General features: G+C 49.4%; 1 protein-coding gene across 1 annotated transcript; it reads left to right on the plus strand.

Annotated features, from left to right (window-relative positions):
• The first annotated feature begins 307 nt into the window (after positions 1-307).
• EIF4EBP1 (eukaryotic translation initiation factor 4E binding protein 1) lies at positions 308-20024 on the plus strand. The gene is made up of 3 exons (XM_059384507.1): positions 308-536; positions 17229-17408; positions 19512-20024. Exons 1-3 carry the CDS (start codon positions 392-394, stop codon positions 19541-19543), a joined length of 357 nt encoding a protein of 118 aa, XP_059240490.1. The 5' UTR covers positions 308-391; the 3' UTR covers positions 19544-20024.
• Positions 20025-20555: the final 531 nt, after the last annotated feature.

The raw sequence follows: 20555 nt of genomic DNA on the forward strand, positions 1-20555 counted from the left end.
GGCTGCCGGGATCACCGCACAGCCCTGAACACCGCCCCCGCCCCGCGAGGCGTTGACCTCCACAAACCCCCGGCCCCCGCCCGCAGCCAGTCGCCGCCAGCGTGGCTGGAGGCACCCGCGAGCGAAAGGGGCGGGCCGAAGCGAGGCGGCGCCCGCACCCGCGCGCGGGAGCGATCGAACGGGAGCCTCGGACCTGAGCTGCCGAGGAACGCACGTACCGGCTGCCGCGCGGAGGCTGGTGCGGCCGCGGCGCCGCGGCAACTACAAATCCCAGGGGGCGCCGAGGCTCAGAGGCGGAAGGGGCGAGCGGGGGGCGGGACAAGGCGAAGCGGGAGGGGCCGGGGCGGCCGAAGGGCCACGCTCCGGCTGCGGGCGCAGCGCGAGAGAGACCATGTCTGGGGGCAGCGGCTGCAGCCAGACCCCAAGTCGGGCCATCCCGGCCACCCGCCGGGTGATCCTCGGCGACGGCGTGCAGCTGCCGCCCGGGGACTACAGCACCACCCCCGGCGGCACGCTCTTCAGCACCACCCCGGGAGGTAGGCGCGGGCTCCCGGTGCGGGCGGCGCGGACTGACTGGGCAGTGCGAGAGGGTTCGGGAGCCGTCAGTCAGACGGGGCGAGCGGACTGAAGGGCGCGGTGGCTGGAATAAAGGCATCAGGGGGGCAGCGACGGTCACGGAGGGGGCCACCGGGAGTCAGCAGATGGCCGCTTCCCCACTGCCTGCCCCCTTGGATGCGTGCTTCCTAGCCCGGGCTGCAAACTGCTCGGTTCGTTTCCTCCCGGGAGAGACAGCCGAGTCCCCCTGCCCAGACCGGCAGCACGCTTCCAGACCGACCACATGCTGGGGTGTGCTGCCCCTTGTGGGTGTGGGGGCGTTCTGAGGCAGCACAGCGTGGGGTCAGTGTGGCCTGGGAGTATGGAGAGGCCTGGCCTGGGGTTTTTAGGGGATGGGGATGGGCGTTCTCTGTTGGGATAAACGACTCTTGCAGAATCCTTTTTCTTTCCTGAGGCACCCCCAGTTTTGCAGTGGGCCAGCACCCTCTGACGGAGGATTTGGGCTGAGGGCGCTCGCCTGCCCCGGCCGCGCCTCACCTGCACCTGTGGCAGCTTGCCCATATGCGCATGTGGGATCTCTGCAGAGGGACGTGGGGCCTCGGGCAGGACTGTGCAGAAAAACACGTTCTTCTGTCGGGGGTGGGGGGCGGGGGAACCGTGTGACCTCCCTGAAAGTGCATGAGGAAGAGGAAGCTGAGCTGGCACGGGTGGGGGCCAGACTTGGGCTGCCTTCTGGAGCCGGGCATTCCCTCCCAGCCCGGGAGCCCCAGCGCACAGGCGCTGATGAAACCCGCCTGCCCGTTTGCATGATGAAATCCCCGTGGCTCACACTTCCCTACCATGCTCGCGCAGCTCTCACCCCGCTTTGCCCTCACCCCGCTCTGCCCTCACCCCGCTTTGCCCTTCTCCCCTCCCTTCCACCCTCCTCCACCGCTCCGACCCATAGGCCAATTACTCGAAAACACCGCAGATAGTGGCGCTACGTTTTGAGGCAGGGGTGCCGTAGGACGCAGGCAGAGAGCGGCAGCCTGGTCCCTTGGCAGCCTCAGGGGCCACATGCTTATTTTCTCAGGCAATGGTCCCACCACCGGCAAGCACTGCCAGATCCGAGGTCTTGAACCCTTTGATCCAAAACATACAACGTTAGAATTGTTAAGGATCATAGATGTACTTGTTTGATCCGGGCCCCAAACTTGGAAACACATGTTCCTTATCCAGGGTCGCATGGCTTTCTCAGATTGAACAAGAAACCGTGTCCAAGCATAGAGGGGGAAAATGCTCTCTCCTCTATTAAAAATGATTAAGGAAAATTTCTCAGCGAGCGTTCTTTCTCCACCCTTGACTTAAATTCTCTTTCCTTGCGATATAGGTCTTTTATGTAGTCCATTTGGTGGGCCTTCTCTGTGTCATGCTGGGTCTACCAGGATTTTTCCTGACAGTTTTGGGGTTCCTTCAAGTGAGGCTGTGAATCTCTACTTGATCTTTTTAGGGTGGGCAATGAGGCAGGTCTGAAGGCTCAAGTGCTCTTTCTTGCACCCTTTGTTGCTGGACGGGGGCAGGTCAGATTGGAATCCATGGCCAGGGTTACTGTTTATAGGGAACTCTGATCCATTTCTGACCATGGACTGGGAAATGGGTTTTGGGGGGAGGGGTGTTGTTTGTTTGTTTTTAGGGGGTTTTTTTTGTTTGTTTTTTTATAAACCAGAACAAATCTCCCTGCCTTTGAAAGTTTTTAGTTGGGAGAGAGGGACAGGGGCACCTGGACCAGAGTGTAACTTTGTGTCTGAGACCAACTGGGAGAAAGCTAGCTGTGCCAGGAGCCTAAAGCCAGATTTCTTGTTTGGAGTGTTCAGCAGGACAGGCACAGCTCACAGTCCATAACCTGAAAACCACACCTTGCTTCTGCTAATGTGAGCGAGTCTGGTCTGCCTCAGTTAGCCAAGGCTTAGAGTCTTCCTCCAAAGCCCAACTTCACCCTATGTCTTTGCCAAGGCAAAGAAGCTTAACCTAACAAAAGGTCATTTCTAGCACCCTTTTGCTCCAGTCTAGAGTGCTGCTTCTCATTCCTCAATATATGTATAAATTACCTGGGGGCCTCACTTAAATGCAGACTCTGAATCTTTTTTTTTTTTTTAACATTTTCCTTATTAATTTGACAGAGAGAGATCACAAGTAGGCAGAGCAGGCAGAGAGAGAGAGAGAGGGAAGCAGGCTCCCTGCTGACCAGAGAGCCCGATGCGGGGTCTCTGGGATCATGACCTGAGCTGAAGGCAGAGGCTTAACCCACTGAGCCACCCAGGCACTCCACAGATTCTGATTCTATAGCTTCTGGATTTGGGCCTGAGATTCCACATTTCTAACCAGCTCCTAGTGATTGATCTCAGTACCATGCTGAGTACTCAAAAATTAGTGGAATGTGACTTCTCTCATCTTTTGACATCCCTGGGGTCTGGCAAAAAGTGATGCTTCTCACCAAGTAACCTCCTCTTGAGGTTGAGTTTGGCATCAGCCTTCAAACAAGGATCTAGAGAGAGTCTGTGCAGGCGCCCACACTAGCTTATTTGCAGGTGTCAGGAGCTCTCGCAGTGTCCACAGGTCACTCTTCCTGGGAATGGCACTGCAGTGTTTGTCCCCAGGGGAACAGGAACAGTAGCTGATTTGAACCATCTGCATTCCTAAGACGCCAGTTTACTTTCCATGGTCATTAACCTTTCACAAGCTAAATCACTAATCTGGTTAGAAGTCTGGAGAACTTTAGAGAAATATGTTAGAAGGAGTGTTATGTATGAGTATTTGAGCCAATGGAGTCTTAAAAATGACCAGTGACACCACAGACTAGCAGAATCTTTGAATGGGTCAGAAACCTTCCACCCCTCTCCCATTAACCTCCATGTTCCCCATTCCGTGTTGGATTCTTGACCCCCAAACCTCCAGGATTGCTTGGCTGGTAATCATACCCAAACCCCATACCTGGATAAGGTTAATCAGAAGAAGGCAGGTAAGGCTACAGGTGTTAATGGCACCCTTGGTTTAGATAAACAAAGTCTGTGCCCAGGAAGCTTACCCTGGAGCAGCTTCCAAGTCTTTGGCTATGGGACAGCCAGTGCTGGGAAGAGGAGGAGGAGGCCTCGGCACTGACGCTAGGGCACAGCCAGTGTCCCGAGGCCTCAGTCACACAGGGGAAGATTGTGTCTCCTCATTGTCCAGGGTCTCATCATTAAGGACAAGTTAAAAGAACCTGGACATTAAGACAGTGAGGGAAATGTAATGGGTTCTCTTCTCACCCTGTTCTGAGCTTCCTTTTAAAGCATTTAGAGCATTCCACATTGTCCCTCATTAAAGGCTTTGATCGGGGGCCCGGGCGTAGAGCACCCCAAACTCTCCCTCATGCCCACCAGCCTCCCGGGTTGTAAGGCATTCACCACATCCAAAACCGGAAGACAGTCTGACCTCAAGGGCTTGGCTTGCTACTTAGGAAGATGGAAACACACCTGAAACAGAATTGGAAGCATCAAAGTTGTAGCATAGAATGAGGTAATTAGGCAGACACCCCGCACCCTCCATAACCAGTAGAACTTGTATGATTCTCACGTGAGAATTGCCTCTTCCACGTCTTCAGCCTGCTAGGCCTTACATGCTAATAATGCACAAATAGCTGTGAGATCTCATTGCTTTCTGAGGCTTACATTTTGTTGTTGTTGTCTTCCAGTATCCTCAGAGGATGGCAGGGCCTGATTTAAAAGAGGAGTTTGGGGGCGCCTGGGTGGCTCAGTGGGTTAAAGCCTCTGCTTTCGGCTCAGGTCATGATCCCAGGGTCCTGGGATCGAGCCCCGCATCGGGCTCCCTGCTCCACAGAGGAGCCTGCTTTCCTTCCTCTCTCTCTGCCTGCCTCTCTGCCTACTTGTGATCTTTGTCTGTCAAATAAATTTAAAAAAATAATAATAAATAAAAAAATAAATAAAAGAGGAGTTTGATTTTTAACTTATGTGTGTTTTTCTGAAAGAGCAAAAAAGTCCTTCATTACCAAATGAAGGACAGGCAGGGTGGCACTATGTTCGTCTGCTGGTGTAAAGCAGGGAGGCATTTTCTCCTCTGGGTCTTTATTTGATATCCTTGCAGAGGAGGAAAGGAACATGGGACAGCAGTATGGAAAAGAGGATTCCTTCCCAGAGGGAAGGTTTTTAGCAAAGAATGTTCATTTGTACACCTAGATTTTACATGTTCAGACAAACAAACAGAAAACCTGTCACTTTCAGGTCTCAGCCACGCCCATGCTCTTCTTCCATTATGATTCATGACAAATTAATCACGTGTGTTTGTTTACATGTTTGTTCCCTGGAGTAGAAGGGAAGTTCTTTCCCAGCAGTGTTACTCTTCTTCCTATTGTGGCTTTTGAGTGCTGAGTCAGGTGTTTAGAAAGTGAAGGGTTGGGGCGTCTGGGTGGCTCAGTTGTTAAGCGTCTGCCTTCAGCTCAGGTCAGTATCCCAGGGTCCTGGGATCAAGCCCCGCATTGGACTCCCTGCTCAGCAGGGGTGTCTGCTTCTCCCTCCTTCTGCCTGCCACTCCACCTGCTCGTGTGTTCTCTCTCTCTCTGTGTCAAATAAATAAAATCTGAAAAAACAAAACAAAGAGTTGAAAAGACTCCTAGAATGACAGTATTCTTTTTTTAATTTTTAGTTTTTTATAAACATATAATGTATTTTTATCCCCAGGGGTACAGGTATGTGAATCGCCAGGTTTACACACTTCACAGCACCCACCAAAGCACATACCCTCCCCAATGTCCATAATCCCACCCCCTTCTCCCAACCCCCCTCCCCCCAGCAACCCTCAGTTTGTTTTGTGAGATTAAGAGTCACTTATGGTTTGTCTCCCTCCCAATCCAGAATGACAGTATTCTCAGGGTAACCTGTCTCCTTTGCCATCAGGCCTGAGTCTGAGCTGACTTAATGGTAACATTCAAATTTTTCTTTTCTGCCCATACAGCTGCAGGGTACATACACTTGTTTACCTTGGAATGTCCCAGGGACAAAACTACTTTCCCTGAACTTCCTCACTTACCCTGGTATTATAGAGAACAGTATTACTAATACTACTGTTTCAGTTATTGAGCAGAAAGAAGTGGCCCTTATACAGAACATGTCACTAGTGGGGCCAAGGCTTCAGACACCGGGACAGAGGCTCCTTGTTTATGTTTGCACCCAGCATCACTGATTAGGCAAGGAGTAAGTCACACCTGCCCATGACATTTGGATGATCAGGGACATGGGCGGCACAAGTATCTTGTAATCCAGTGTCCGTGTCCCTGAAATTCTACTGAGAGCTCAGATACTAGGCCTGGAGTGTCAAAAAACGTAGTTTAACTTCAGCAACAATGATTTGTTATTTCTCTCCATTCTTTGGGCTGGTTGGGCATTCTTAAGAAGCTTCCTGAGGTCACTCATCTGGTGACATAGAGTTGGCAACTAGATTGTCCTGGGCTTGAAGGTCCAAGATGGCCTTACCCACGTGTCTGGGGCATTGCTAGGGACACCTGGAAGGCTGGGAGTTCTCTGTTTTCTTGGGCCCATGCATTCAAGAGTCTAACCTGAGCTTATTTATATAAGTTTTCAAGGCCCCTTGAGACCTTGGCCCACATATGCAGTATTCTATCTGTCAAAGCAAGCCACAGAGCTAGTGCTGATTCCAAGAAGGGGGAGATGATTGCCTTGGAATGAGAAAGTCTCCTGTAGGGCAGGGATGGGAAGAGTTCAGGGGCCACATGTTCAGGCAGTCTTCCACAAAGGCCAAGCCTCAAAGTGTGGTCCTTTGAGGAAACTTACCTGGCCATCCTGCTGTGTGGCCAAGCAGACCCAAGTCCAGGTATAGAAACAGACCAGAATCACAAGCCTCTGAATTGACTGTTGGGTTAAGAACTGAGGACACCTTCCTGAAAATGCTGTACCTGTTTTCAAGGCCCAACGTTCAGCTCCACAAAGCAAACGATACAGGTGGCCATGATGCCAAGTCCCTGGGAAATACCTGCCATTTATGCCATGCTCCCCCTGCTACCTGCTTCCTAGCCCGCCTCTACTTTCCTCCTCAAGCAGCCAGACTTTTGGAACATCCTTCAGGGGAGCCCACGCTTGCCCTGCCCAGCTGCTCCTGCCCAGCACCCCCATTTGAACTTCCTTGATTTCCTGGAGTGCTGGCAGGAGGATGGAGTCAGGTTCGGAGCTGAAAATGTGTAGGAGTGAGAATGCCAGCAGGGGCAGGTTGGCCCAGAACTTCCTTTGGTTTCCTGGTGACACCAGATCTGCCTTAAAGAAAGTGCGTGTGTACATTGATTTATCTTCTGCCCTTTGGAATACAAGGGGGAAAGCAGGCCTATATTAATTTGCTAGGGCTACCATAACAAGATACCACAGACGGGGTGACTTAAACAACAGAAATGTATTTTCTCACAGTTCTGGAGGCTGGAAGTCCAAGATCAAAGTACTATCCAGGCTGGTTTCTCTTGAGGCCCTTCCCATTGGCTTGCAGATGGCTGTCCTCCTGCTGCCTCATTTAAAAAAAAAAAAAAAGATTTTATTTATTTATTAGAGAGAGAGTGAGAGAGAGCATGAAAGGGGAGAAGGTCAGAGGAAGAAGCAGACTCCCCACAGAGCTGGGAGCCCGATGCGGGACTCTATCCTGGGACTCGGGGATCATGACCTGAGCCAAAGGCGGTGGCTTAACCAGCTGAGCCACCCAGGTGCCCCTCCTGCTGCCTCTTTACTGGTATCTGCGGTATCTCCCCCCCCCCTTTTTTTTTAAAGATTTGATGTATTTATTTATTTGGGAGAGAGAGAGAGGGAGCATATATGTGTAGACTCCCCACTGAGCACAGAACCGGGGCAGGGGAGCGGGGAAGCTCAATCACACAGTCTTGAGATCATGACCTGAGCTGACACTAAGAGTTGGGCGCCTAACCCAGCCACCTAGCCACCCCCTCCACACACTTAGGGCATCTGTGTATTGGATCAGGGCCCCACCCTAACAGCCTTGTTTGAACTTAATGACCTCTTTAAAGACCTTATCTCCAAAGACAGTTTGATGGAGGTCCTGGAGGTTGGGACTGAAGCCAACGAATTTGGATGTGGTGTGGAGGCAGTTCACACAGCAAACGGCCCCTCCCTTTTCCAGCCACAGCTTTTGTTGCTGTGGAACGGGAGGCATTTTAGATGGGCACTCCCTTTTGGTAATGAATTCCAGGGGTAGCTTTCCCTGTTCTGCACTGGTGCATTTTGAAGCGTTTGGGGGCAGGTGAGGGAAGGGGAAGGAGCTTGGCCAGCCCTTAGAATAATTACTCCGGCTGTTTTGTTCTGCAGGTTTCTGCAAAAGCTCCGTCCCTGCTGCTTTATTTTCAAATAAAGTGGACTATTCCCTCACACATCAGGGCGTCAAAGGCAAGAGGGCCCTTTGTCACTCACCGATTGCCCTCATTTGGTATTTAAGGAGCTTTGTAACATTTTTGGCCCCCGAGAAACATCCAGATCTTGGTTGCCTTTGCAGAGCTAATAGGGCCAGAAGTGAAGAAAAATCTCGGACCAAGCAAGCTCTGATTCTCTACCCAAGATTTTCTCCCTGACAAGGTGGCTCAGCTTGCTAAACAGACTGCCTGGTGTGTGGTGGGCGAGGAGGGAGACCCCTAGTAGACCCTGTGAGTTTGCCTCCACGATGACACAGAGCTGCTGGCGAGAGCTGAGTGTAGAAGGATCTGGAGTATTTAGTTCACGGGCTGCTGGCATCTGAGCATAGGCATCTGAGCCTCCCCCGAGCATGTTTGAAACACTCTCCCTTTCCCTGGAATGGGAACAGCAGTTCTAGGAATTCTGTGCTTGTACTCTTGCTAGGCCTCACGTCACCCGCTCAGGGGAAGAATGTTTCCACCAGGGGAGGCACAGGGGGAAAGCAAGGGACAGGCTGGGTTCAATTTACAGAAGTGGTGGCCAGCCCCCTTTTGAACCCAGTGTGGGTACTGTGGGAAGGTGGAGAAGAGATCAGGGCAGGCCTCTCTCAGGGAACATCCTGTTCTGGCCAGATCCTGAGAAGAATAGGTAAAAGTCAGAAGATCCCCGAGGCCTGGCAGCCTGGGTCTGCTTGGCTAGTTTTAAACAGAGGTTGGATTGGAGGCAGGACAGGCTAGGTCTGCTCCTGGGGACAGACTTTCTGAGCCTCAGTTTCCTGTCTGTGAGTTGAGGATACTGTATCTCCCGTGTGGGGAGTGGGGGAATGGGAGCACTGAGATCTGGCATAACAGGCTCTGAGCACAGCGTCTGGCCCACAGTGATTGCATCTTCACAGTACTCCTGGGAGGTGAGTTAGTACCCTCCTCTTAGAGCTGAGGAATTCAACTGCCCTTCAGGGTTGAGGGGCTGGTACTACACACCCAGGTTTGAGCCCAGAACTTGAGCCTCCCAGCACTGTGGCTGTTTGCACCACCCCATTGGCCACCTGCCAACAAGAAGATCCCCAAAATAGACGGTAGTGTGTCAGAGCTGGAACAGACCCTAAAGATTACCTATAAGGCCTGGCACATGGTTGGGGCTTTAAAAATCGTTTGAATGAGCCTGGTACACTGCCCTTATTTACAGGTAAGGAAAACAGACCCAAGAGGATGTCTGCATTCTTTTTTTTTTTTTTTTTTAAGATTTTATTTATTTGAGAACAGAGAGAGAGAGAGAGCACAAGCGTGGAGGGCCAGAGGAAGAGGGACGAGCAGGGAGCCTGACTCAGGGCTCAATCCCAGGACCCCAGAATCATGACGAGAGCTGAATGCAGACACTTAACCAAGTGAGCCACCCAGGCGCCCCAGAACGTCTGCATTCTTTGTACATTCAAGCAAACTGTCGTCACCACAAGCATGCCTCGAGAAAAAATACCATTCTTGTATTTGGTGCACATCTGAAATTTTTAAAGTCCTAAATGACACTGGTTTCCCAAACATGCCAAAGCTCATGTTGATTCTTGAAGCATGTTTCTGTGGACTGAAAAAGGGATAGAGGCTGTCCTTACCCACCCTCCTCCACCCCTAGTTTCTTTTCAAGGTTGCTTACCTCCCATCTGATTTGTCCTAGCTCTAACCATATAATTGGTCCCTAAAAATCTGTCACCTGAAGGCATGCTAGTCGTAAAAGCTAGGCTTTGTTCGTAACGGTCTTATCTTGTGTCAGCCGCTGTTCTAATCCACGCCATAACCCTATGAAGTTGGGAGTTAAAGTCTAGCACACAGCAGCCCTGAGAGGTGCTAGAGGGAAAGCTCTGTGCTCCACTTACCCAGTCCAGCAGGGAGCCCTGAGGCTTTCTAAGGAGAGCAGGGAGAGTCTACCTAGCTCCAGCCAGGGCCATTTTAACTTGACTTACTGGAAAAGGAGATTCTTACCCTATCTCCATATTTATTTGTTTGCTTAATGCCCTGTGTATTAGAGTTTTGTATTAAAAAACAAAATCTGCTCAGTGTAAAAGAGGTTCACTTTGCCTGGATTATCTTACTCCCCCAGAGGTCACCAGACACAAAATATGTACAGTCCTGTGACTGTTTCACACAATATGTCATGGACAATGTATGCGTTTTCCAAATAGTAACCGTACAGCACTGAATTGTAGGTCTGATCCATAATTTAACCTGTCATTTAATATAAAAAAAAATCAAAGTTTTCCATACATATATGTGTTTGTATAAATATATTATTCTCTTTTGTATGAGCCTGATTTTTTTCCATAAAGTCTGTTCAAGTTAGACGTAAGTTGTTTATATACATAAATACTTAAATCTCAAGTTTGCTAAAAGGCTCCTAAGAAAGCAGTAACTTCTTGCCTCTCAACCTCCCCTCACTCTTTAGAAGCAACCAGTGTTTTCCAGCTCTTTCTCTGGGGATTTACCCCCATATTTCTAACTTTTTCTGGATTTACCTATTGATAGAGGGGAACTTATCACTTAAACACCCTCCTCTTTCATTCCCCAATAGAATTATACCATGATTTTTAAAAAAATATGCCTTATTTTTATTACCATGACCCTTGACAAGCCAGGTAGTTAATTATTGTACAGCTTTTTTAAAAAAGATTTTATTTATTTGAGAGAGAGCACACACAAGCTGGGGAGAGGGGCAGAGGGAGAGGGAGAAGCAGGTTCCCCACTAAGCAGGGAGCCTGACCAGGGGCTCAATCCCAGGACCTTGAGCTGAAATCATGACCTGACCCAAAACTAAGAGTTGGATGCTTAACTGACTGAGCCACCCAGGCACCCCATTGTACAACTTTAAAAAAATATATAGTTAATTATTGCTTCATTGTAAAATATGGTTAGTTTTGGGTGTCCGCTCTTGGTTTCGGCTCAGGTCATGATCTCATGGGTCCTGAGACTGAGCCAACCTCAGGCTCTGCACTCAGCAGGGAATCTGCTTAAAGATTCCCTCCCTCTGCCCCTGCCCCCCCACTTTCGTGAATGTGTGTGTGTGTGCGCGCACACGCACACACACACATCCTCCCTCTCTCCCTCTTCCCTTCTCTTTAAAATAAGGAAATCTTTCAAATGTAGTTAGTTTGAGGGTGCCTGACTGACTCAGTCCATAGACCATGCAACTCTTGATCTCGGTTGTGAGTTTGAGCCCCACATTGGGTATAGAGATTACTTTTAAAAATGTGCTTAGTTTTCATTCAAGTAAGTCTTCCACACCCTCCAGCACCTCTAAAATACTCAACAAAATACAGTCTTACACACAAAATCCGAATTCTGGATTTATCAGTCCGTTCTTTTCCCTCTGTTGGGAACTGACAGGGTTTGGCTGCTCTGGACCTGCTATGTAACCACTGATATGAGATCCTCTAAAGTTCTTACTCTTGGTTTGATTTTGGTAGAATATTCCTCCTGTCGTGTTCTGAAGACGTCTCTGTTCTACTTTTACTTGATTGGTGTTTGGCTGGGCATCAAGCCAGGCCGAAATGGATTCCCTCTCAGGACTGTGAAAGCATTGGCCCACCGTCTTCAGGCATCCAGCATTGCCATTGAAAATGTCTGTGCCATTCTTTTTTTTTTTTTTTTTTCTTATTTTATTTATTTATTTGACAGAGAGAAATCACAAGTAGTTGGAGAGGCAGGCAGAGAGAGAGAGAGGAGGAAACAGGCTCCCTGCTGAGCAGAGAGCCCCATGCGGGACTCGATCCCAGGACCCTGAGATCATGATCCGAGCCGAAGGCAGCGGCTTAACCCACTGAGCCACCCAGGTGCCCTGTCTGTGCCATTCTTATTCCCAATCCTTGTGAGCACCTGTTGTATTTTTCCCTTTCTGGAAGATTTTAGGATCTTTTTACTCAAACAATTGAGAAATTTCCCAATGAATTTTAAGTTGGTACTTTTAATTCATTACACGAGATACTGAAAGGGCATTTTTCAAAGACTGATCTCTTACAATTCAGGAAATTTTTCTTTCTTTCTTTTTTTTTTTTTACTTTTTTAGTAAATTCCTTCTAGCAGTTTCTCTCTTCTCTCTTTTTTCACTGTTATCTGATACTAGATTTCTAATTTGTTCTTTTTTTGTCTGTTACCTTTTTTGCCCCTTCTGTTCTTTAAAGTCTTCAAAAAGTTTAAAAAACAGTGAAGTCTCTTTGCTGTTTCCCTCTTGGTTTGTTTGGGTCTCTCCATTGATGTAAGCTTTTCTCAGAAATGCGTGGAGGCATCTGGCTGGTTATATTTAAGAGTGAGCACTGCAGAGCTGACTGGAGGCCCTTTGCAAGGTGTGGAGGCAGGTGGGTGCACTCAATCTGGGGGCTAGCTGCTGTTTTTCATCCAGAACCCCCTTCCCAAAATCAACATCAGTCAGTCTTTATCTTTGATCTGTATTCTGAAGCGGGGCAGGGCTGGGCGTTTGAGGCTCACCATTCAGGAAGTCAACTTGAACTTAACTGCCCTGTCTTCCCTCCCTCCTGGAGTGAGGGGCATAGGAGATCTCTGCCTGTTGTTAGCCCCCTTCCCATTTTCCATGATGCCTCTAATTCCTGAACCTTCCTGGGGTTCTGCAGAACCCCACTTCCTATTGCAACATCCACCCCCACGTCCCCACATTTAGATGCCCCCCCATCCTCTCTGTTAGAACTGTTCCTCCATTCGCTTTCTGTATTCACAGATTGTGATTTGGAGTCCCATTTTGAGCCCCCCTTGCTTCCAACTTGAGTATGTGCTTGTGTTTCTTGTTTTATTTCTTGGTGTTTGCATTATTTTTGAGACAAGCAGCAGGGGGGAAAAATGTCTTGGCTTTGCCATCTTGAAGCCTCCTAGAGCCCCGAAGCTCTTCATGCTCTTGTTTGTAGAAGCCTAACGGAGTTGGGTCATTTTCCCTAATATAGAAAGAGAAAGTAGGCCCTCAGCTCTACTTTGTGGAGATCACCAGGTGTGATACCCACACACCCCAGAGGCCCACACCTGATCAATAGCCTCCAGCTGTTGCCACTTAGCCTCTTGCAGGGACCTTGGCATTCCCCCCAACCCCTCCACCCTGCCGCGGTTTCCATTTCCTGCTCCTGTATGCAGGCCAAGTCCCCATCTCGGGAGACTGTATTTTAGCCAAGGGTGCCTATTTTTGACAATATGAGAATGTGTGTTTTGTTGTTTGTCTCATCTGTGGGAGACAGAGGGAGTTTCCAGAAGATCACTGTTTGCTGAAGCTGTGTGGTAGTATAGCCCACAAAGGGATAGAAGAAGAAAGGGTTGAAAAGCTAAAGCTGCTTCCATGGGAAACATTTCCACTACCTTGCTCTCCATCTCATATTCCTCACTGACCCCAAATGAGTGGGAGGGGGTTTAGAGTCCCCTGCAAGGCTTGGCGCCTTTGACAGCCGACTCGACTCGTGAACACCCCCTCCCGCCCTCCTTGCAGGCTCCCTCCCCTGCGCCCTCCCTCTGATGGCAGGTGTCCTGGGTGCCTCCTCTGCTGGCATTTAGTTCCTGGGCTTTATTAGCTCAAATGAGGATTCTTATTTTTAAACAGCTGCCCTAGGTGTAGGACAATAGGCACAGAGGCTCTTTTTCTCTTCTAAGAGTAATCAATGATTTAAAAATCACCTGGTGCCACTTCCCAGTATCCACCCCCCAAAAATTGAAAGCAGGGTCTTTGCAGAGCTCTTTGCACATGTGTGTTCACAGCAGTAGTATTCACAATAGCCGAAAGGTGGAAGCAACCTAGATGTCTGTGGATAAACAAAATGTGGTATATCCATGCGATGGAGTATTGCTCAGCCTTAAAAAGTAAGGAAATTCTGGGACACCTGCGTGGCTCAGTGGGTTAAAGCCTCTGCCTTCCACTCAGGTCATGATCCCAGGATCCTGGGATCGAGCCCCACATCGGGCTCTCTGCTCAGCAGGGAGCCTGCTTCCTCCTCCTCTCTCTCTCTCTCTCTCTCTCTCTCTGCCTGCTGCTCTGCCTATTTGTGATCTCTGTCTGTCAAATAAATAAATAAAATCTTAAAAAAAAAAAGTAAGGAAATTCTGACACCTGGTCCACATGTGGACATTATGCCAAGTGAAATAAACCCGTCACAGAAAGACAAATACCGTACGATTCCACTTGTATGAAGTACCTAGAGCAGTCTGATTTGTAGAGACTGAAAATAGAATGGTGGTTTCCAAGGGCTAGGGGGAAAGGAGATAGGAGTTGCTATTTCCTGGGTATAGAGTTTCAGTTTTACAAGATGAAAGCGTTTTGGAGATTGGCTGCACAACACTGTGAATGTAGTGCACTGTACACTTAGGAATGGCTATGATGACAAATTTTATGTTATTTGTATTTTACCACAATGTAAAGAAAAAAAAAATCTCACGAGGCTCATGACTTTAAAGAGCTCAAGACTTTAAACCCCCAGTCTTTTGGGTTTGGGGTCTTTTAAATTTTTTTTAAGGGAGGAAAAGAGGTGGGGGAGGGGCAGAAGGAGAGTGAGAGAGAGCCCAATGGGGGGCTTGAGCTTACAGCCCTGAGATCATGACCTGAACTGAAATCAAGAATTGGATGCTTAGGGGTGCCTGGGTAGCTCCATTAGTCGAGCATCTGACTCTTGGTGTTGGCTCAGGTCATGATCTCAGGTCAGGAGAACAAGTCCTAAGTCAGGTTCTGCGCTCAGAGCAAAGTCTGCTTGAGGATTCTTTCCCTCTGCCCCTCCCTCACACGCACCTGTGTGCCTGTGCGCAAACGCTCTCTCAAATGCATAAATAAATAACGTCTTTTTGGAAAAAGTCAGACTTTTAATCAACTGAGCCACCCTGGTGCCCCCCGCCCCAGTTCTTTTTGAAGACTATTGAATCTCTAACTCTTAGGTGCCACTTTGATGGGGTCAGTTCCCGATTCTTTGGTGAACAAAGCAACAAAAAAGTGAAGCTGGAGGGAGGCAAGGACAAGGGAGATTCTTGCTGAGTCTTGAGGATTAAGAAACAGAAGCGTGGTCCATCTCTGAATCCAGGGCATTTACCCTCAAGGAGAAGCCACTGTACTTCTCCGTTTGTAGCCTCTGGGTTCACAGGCACTTAGGCCTTCATGTTACCAATGAAGAAACTGAGGCCCAGAGAGGGAGGAGCAGAGCCTCCAATGCAGGCTGGGTTTTGTGTGCTTTGCTTTACACCTTCCCACTAAGAAATGTGAGCTATGAGCTATGGCCCACAGGGTGATAATGATTTTTTTAATTTGACAGACAGAGATGACAATTCAGCATTACTGCCCCTCAGGCAAGGAGAGTGGGACAGGGTAACTGCCTAGGTCAGGCTGCAGTCAGATGAGGACAGGCAGGGAGGCCAAGTGCACCTGTTGGTATCTTACCATTTCTCTGCTGCTCACATTCCAGCCCTCGGTAGAAGGACCCTAACCTCATGCATTCAGACTCAAGAGCTCAAGGGTGCAAATGGGTTCCTCTCCTGGGGCTGCTCCTGGAGAGCCTGGTGCTCAGCATTGAGATGTGGATCCCCACTGTTGGAATGTCACTATCGCCCTTAAGTGGGGAAAATCCTTCGGTTTTATTGACAAGGACATTCCTGAAGTCTTTAAATCATCACTTCTAAACTCCGGCACCCATATTCTGTCTGCAGTTTGTACTATACCTTGTCTTCTTTTTTGTATATATCTTTAATATTCGTCTTTATATCATTTACCTTTTTGACTTAGTTTCTGTTATTTTATTATATATATTATCTATAACATACATGCTATTATCATATCCACTGATATCCTATCCTATATTAAAAGGAAACTTGATATCACGACTATATATGGAAAACCAGATCCACTTACCATAAATAGAAGGTAACTATAAAAAGAAATATAATGACACCAAGACAGTTTTAAATTCTAGCTGGATTCCACTGCCTGCTGAAGGCTTTGAGGCGGAGACCTGCTCTTTGTTGAAAAGGGAGAATCAGGAGTTTGAGGGAGGCATTGAAGAGACGTTACTAGTGCCATCCTGGTGCTTAGAAGTCATGCTGAGTAAACAGGGACCGAACATGAATCACTTCTCACTAGTCACTGTTCTTTGATGAAATCAGCTGGGGCACAAGAATCCTGGGTCCTGGACTATAGAAAATGTTCCTTTTTAAAGTATCAGGAAACCGTCCTCACAGGGTGGGTCCTGGGTGTGGTTTAAGGGTAGTGAATAACTCCATGAGACTTGGTCCCCACCCAAGGGTGATGCTTGGGAAAAGAGAGTGAAGAGGGAGTGGACAGAACACAGGCCAGGTGCAAGCCTTGTTTTCAGTGACACATCAGAGCGGATATCACACGGAAGACGGGCTTAGCAGGAGAGCCTTTGGTGAGAAGACCCCATGGGCCACTCCTGTCCACAAACCCCAGGTGGGAGAGTTCTCATTTTTACTAGTTTGGGGGATTCACTCAACTTTCTCTTTGCTCATCTATAAAATAAAGTTACAGATTCTGGAAATCCCATGCGGGTACTCGAAGTACTGAATTGAAAAACGAATTAAAATGTACCCTTTAGGGGAGCTTGGGTGGCTTAGTAAGTCAAGCATCTGCCTTTGGCTTAGGTCATGATCCCTGGTCCTGGGATCGAGCCCCCCATCATCAGGCTCCCTGCCCACTGGGGAGTCTGCTTCTCCCTCTCCCTCTGGACCTCCTCCTGTGTGTGCTGTCTGTTAAATAAATAAAAAACATGTATCTTCTGTAATATTGGCTGTGATTGTCCTGAGTAATAGCACTGAGCACTGATGAGGTAAGGGAGCTGATGGGTTTTAAGGAGAGAGCCCAGGGGAGAAGGTGCAGTGTGGCGGGCTGCCAGGCCTCTTCTTCCATCGGAGCGTCCACATGATGGGGTTGGTGGTTCTGAGGCAGCAGAGGAGGGCTGCAGCGGGACGCCTGAATTTGCCTTGCTCCTCCCTTTATGTGTGTGTGTGTGTGTGTGTGTGTGTGTGCGCGTGCGTGCGCTTTTTTTTTCTTTTTTTTTTTTAAAGTTAACTCTACCCACAAGGTGGGCCTCAGACTCACAACCCTAAGATCAAGAGTCATATGCTCTGCTGACTGAGCCCGCCAGGCACCCCAGCCTCACTCCTTGATCTGGCTTTTGCAGAAAAACATGCCACCTCTGCTAGAGCCATGCCTCAGAACTGGAAAATAAGCAGGTAGGAGGTTGGAGATGGCTTTTTCAATGTCCCTGCCCCGCTGCAGGTACCAGGATCATCTATGACCGGAAGTTCTTGATGGAGTGTCGGAACTCACCTGTGACCAAAACACCTCCGAGGGACCTGCCCACCATTCCCGGGGTCACCAGCCCCGCCAGTGAGGAGCCCCCCACAGAGCCCAGCCAGAACCACCTGCGCAACAGCCCGGAAGATAAGCCAGCCGGCGGTGAGTGACAGGGCTCGACCAGGCTCTTCCTCAGGAAGGGACGTATGTGGCCGGTGGAGTCCCTTCAGAGAGGATATTTCAGGGAAGGGAATGATGGTCACTTCCCCGCCTTCTGTGGAGCAGCTCAGAGACCAGACAAGGGGTGTCGGGAGGGTGGGTAGAAGTCTCAGCGGCACCAACCTTCCCCATGGAAGGGGTCCAAGAACTCCAGGAGAGGTGGTTTGGCCCCATCAGGTAATCTAATTCGTGGGGAGCTTGTTTGAAATGATGCTCAGGAAAGGAGAGTGAAGAGGGAGTGGCTAGAACACAGACCAGGTGCAAGCCCTGATTTCGGTGACACATCAGAGCAGGTGTCACAGGGGAGACTATTCAAACAACTGACATCAGCGTGACCCTTGGTATAATTGTCCCTGAAGCATTTCCTTGTGTCTGCCACATTTGGGACACACCCATGGTGTGCATGTTGAGGACATGACTTATCAAAGATACAGTAAACTTGCCTTCTGGGAGATTATAGGCCTATAGGATCAGGAAGGCATTCGGGGTGCCTCCTGTCAGAGTAATGATCACTAGTGGGCTCTTGAGGAAGACCAATCAAAACAATGCAACCCGTTGTTTCTGCAGGTGACATGGGGCGGCTAGGTCCTTCCTGATATCTTACCCCACCTTCCCCCCACCCTGATGAGGGTGACCACCCCAGCGGAGGTGTGTGTGAATGCACTCTGTGTGGCATCGTGACTAGCTCACCAGAGTGGCTCAGCTCTTCTGCTGTGGGAGGATGAAGTGTAAGCACTTGCAGACAGCCTGTGAGTCCCATCGGAACCCGCTGACCCTTCACCCGGAAGGCAGTGGACCAAGGCCAGACAGGAAGCAACTGGGACCTCGGGCTGGGCTGGCCCTGCTGACAGCTGCAGAGTCCATCTACCTAGGGCCTGCAGGACGTGATTCATAATTACCCTGGGGACCCCACAGTCCATGCCCGACAGCCCTTGCTTTGCCTTGCCTTGTAGACTTGGAGAGCACTGGGAAGGAGGGAGGAAGGGAGGTGAGGCTGGGCACACACAGAGCAGTGTGAAGGACCGCTCCAGGCAGTGTGGTCACTGCCTTTCGTTGAAGGATGCAGAGAAGGATGGACAGATTCATGGGGTCAGCTCCATGGTACTTCCCACCCACCCCCTTTTGCCTCAAAAGTTGAGGATGGAGATAGTCACACCTGACATTGTGGAACCATCACTACCTGCTGGCTGCGGCAAGTCCCTCCCAGTTTCTGGAGCTTTGCTCACCCACCGCAAATGCAGGGTTGGCCCAGAGGTGCCCCAGGCTGACCAACCCTGAACCACAATAATGGCTTAAGAGTTCCGTTGTGCTGGTGAGGGATGGACATAATTTTTCATTTTGCTTAACGGGATATTAACCAAAGCCTCTAGCCTTGGACCATATATTTGGATAAATATAACCAGAAGAAGTGGCCAGTTTCCTTCTGGGGGCCGGGGTGGGCATCTCGGTACATAGAACCTCAAAGCAGCCTTACTTGAGAGATCATGAATGAGGCAGCTCCATTTAAGAAAACAACCTCCTGCAGCCTGAGTTGCTTGGAGATCTTTGTGGAAAGAGTTAGGGTGAGGGCAGTGAGTAGCTGAATTACCAAAATAACCCCTTTACTGCAGAGTCAGGCTAGTCCATGGGTATTTGGACATATGCCTCGTGGGTTGTGTTACGAACTTCAAAACCACAGTTGGGACACATGCTTGAAAAAGGTTTTTGTTTAAGGAATATTCTTCTGTGAGGTTATATTTATATCAAAGTCAAGTAAACATTCATTCTTATTAAGAGAAATAAAAACTGTACAAAAATTAGGACAGTCCCTTCTCTTGTGGGGAGACCCAGGCTCTACTCTTCCTTTAGGATTAGGGAAGAGAGTACAGCTGGACCTTCAGGCCTGTTTCCAGGAAATCCTACTGGAGTCCTGCCCTCCCTCTATTCTCCTTCGCCCCCACTCTTAGGAACAACAAAATGAAAAATAACGCCTCTCCCTGGCCTCTAAAATATGGGCCCTACCATTCACCTGTTGCTTACTTGGCTGTCTGCCCCTTCTCTCCCTAGGTGAAGAGTCACAGTTTGAAATGGACATTTAAAGGACCAGCCATTGAATCGAGCAATGCCTCAGGGCACCCCTGGCCCTTCTTCAGGGCACCCCTGGCCCTTCTCGGGAGAAAAGTCACACCAGCCAGGCCGTTTGCAAGTCATAATCCTGGGCAGGCATTGAGTATGTGGTCGGCCATCCCGGCCCTCGGGCATGGGATGGTCGGCCATCCCATGCCCTTCCTCATTCAGGGCACCTGCTCCCCCTTCCTCTTCGAGAACACCAGCGGATACCTCCATGTGCCTCCCCTCAGGGGGGAGCTGCCACCCTAAGGGAAGTGACTCTGTGGGCACAGCCTGCAGCCCAGGGCCAGGATTGGATGTGGAGGAGCCCTTCTGAGTGATTATCCAGCTCTTCCGGCCCCAGCCTCTGGGGGCGCACCCACCCCTTCCTTAGGTTGCTGTCCCCTCCTTCCCCAAGAGAGGAAATAAAAGCCACCTTCGCCCTAGGGCCAAGAGTTGGCCCCTGTCTGAGCTCTTTTCAACTCCATCTGGATAACTAACACCAACTACTGTTTGTACTTCTAAGCACTTTCCTATATGTTATCTCGCTTGATTCTCACACTGAACCTAGGAGGTAAGTAGACGAAGTGTTATCCTCATTGTATAGCTCAGGAGACTGGCTCAGAGAAGTAAAACGCACACCAGTACACAACAGATGGGACTGGCTTTGAGCTGCCTGCTGCTCTCCAGCTCCTGGTCAGTGGTAGGTAAAATTTCTTCTCTGGGCTTTGTCCCCTAAACCTGTCAAGTCTTGCTGTCACCTTCGCTCTGTGGCCCATTCCCTGCAAGAGTCCAGGGGAAGAACCTGAGCCTTGCATGATATAGCATGTCTTTGACTCATGCTCCCCCTTCTGTTTGTCCAGTGATCCCTTTGTGTGCACCGTCTGGGGGACACAAACATGAGATGAGTGCTCTGTCTTGAGGATTTCACTGAAGCGTAAGATTTGCTCAAAAGGAAAGGGAGTATAAAAGAGATCGTATTAGGATTGGTTACCAGAGAGT

The sequence above is a fragment of the Mustela nigripes genome, chromosome 18 (assembly GCF_022355385.1).
Source record: "Mustela nigripes isolate SB6536 chromosome 18, MUSNIG.SB6536, whole genome shotgun sequence".
Taxonomy (NCBI): domain Eukaryota; kingdom Metazoa; phylum Chordata; class Mammalia; order Carnivora; family Mustelidae; genus Mustela; species Mustela nigripes.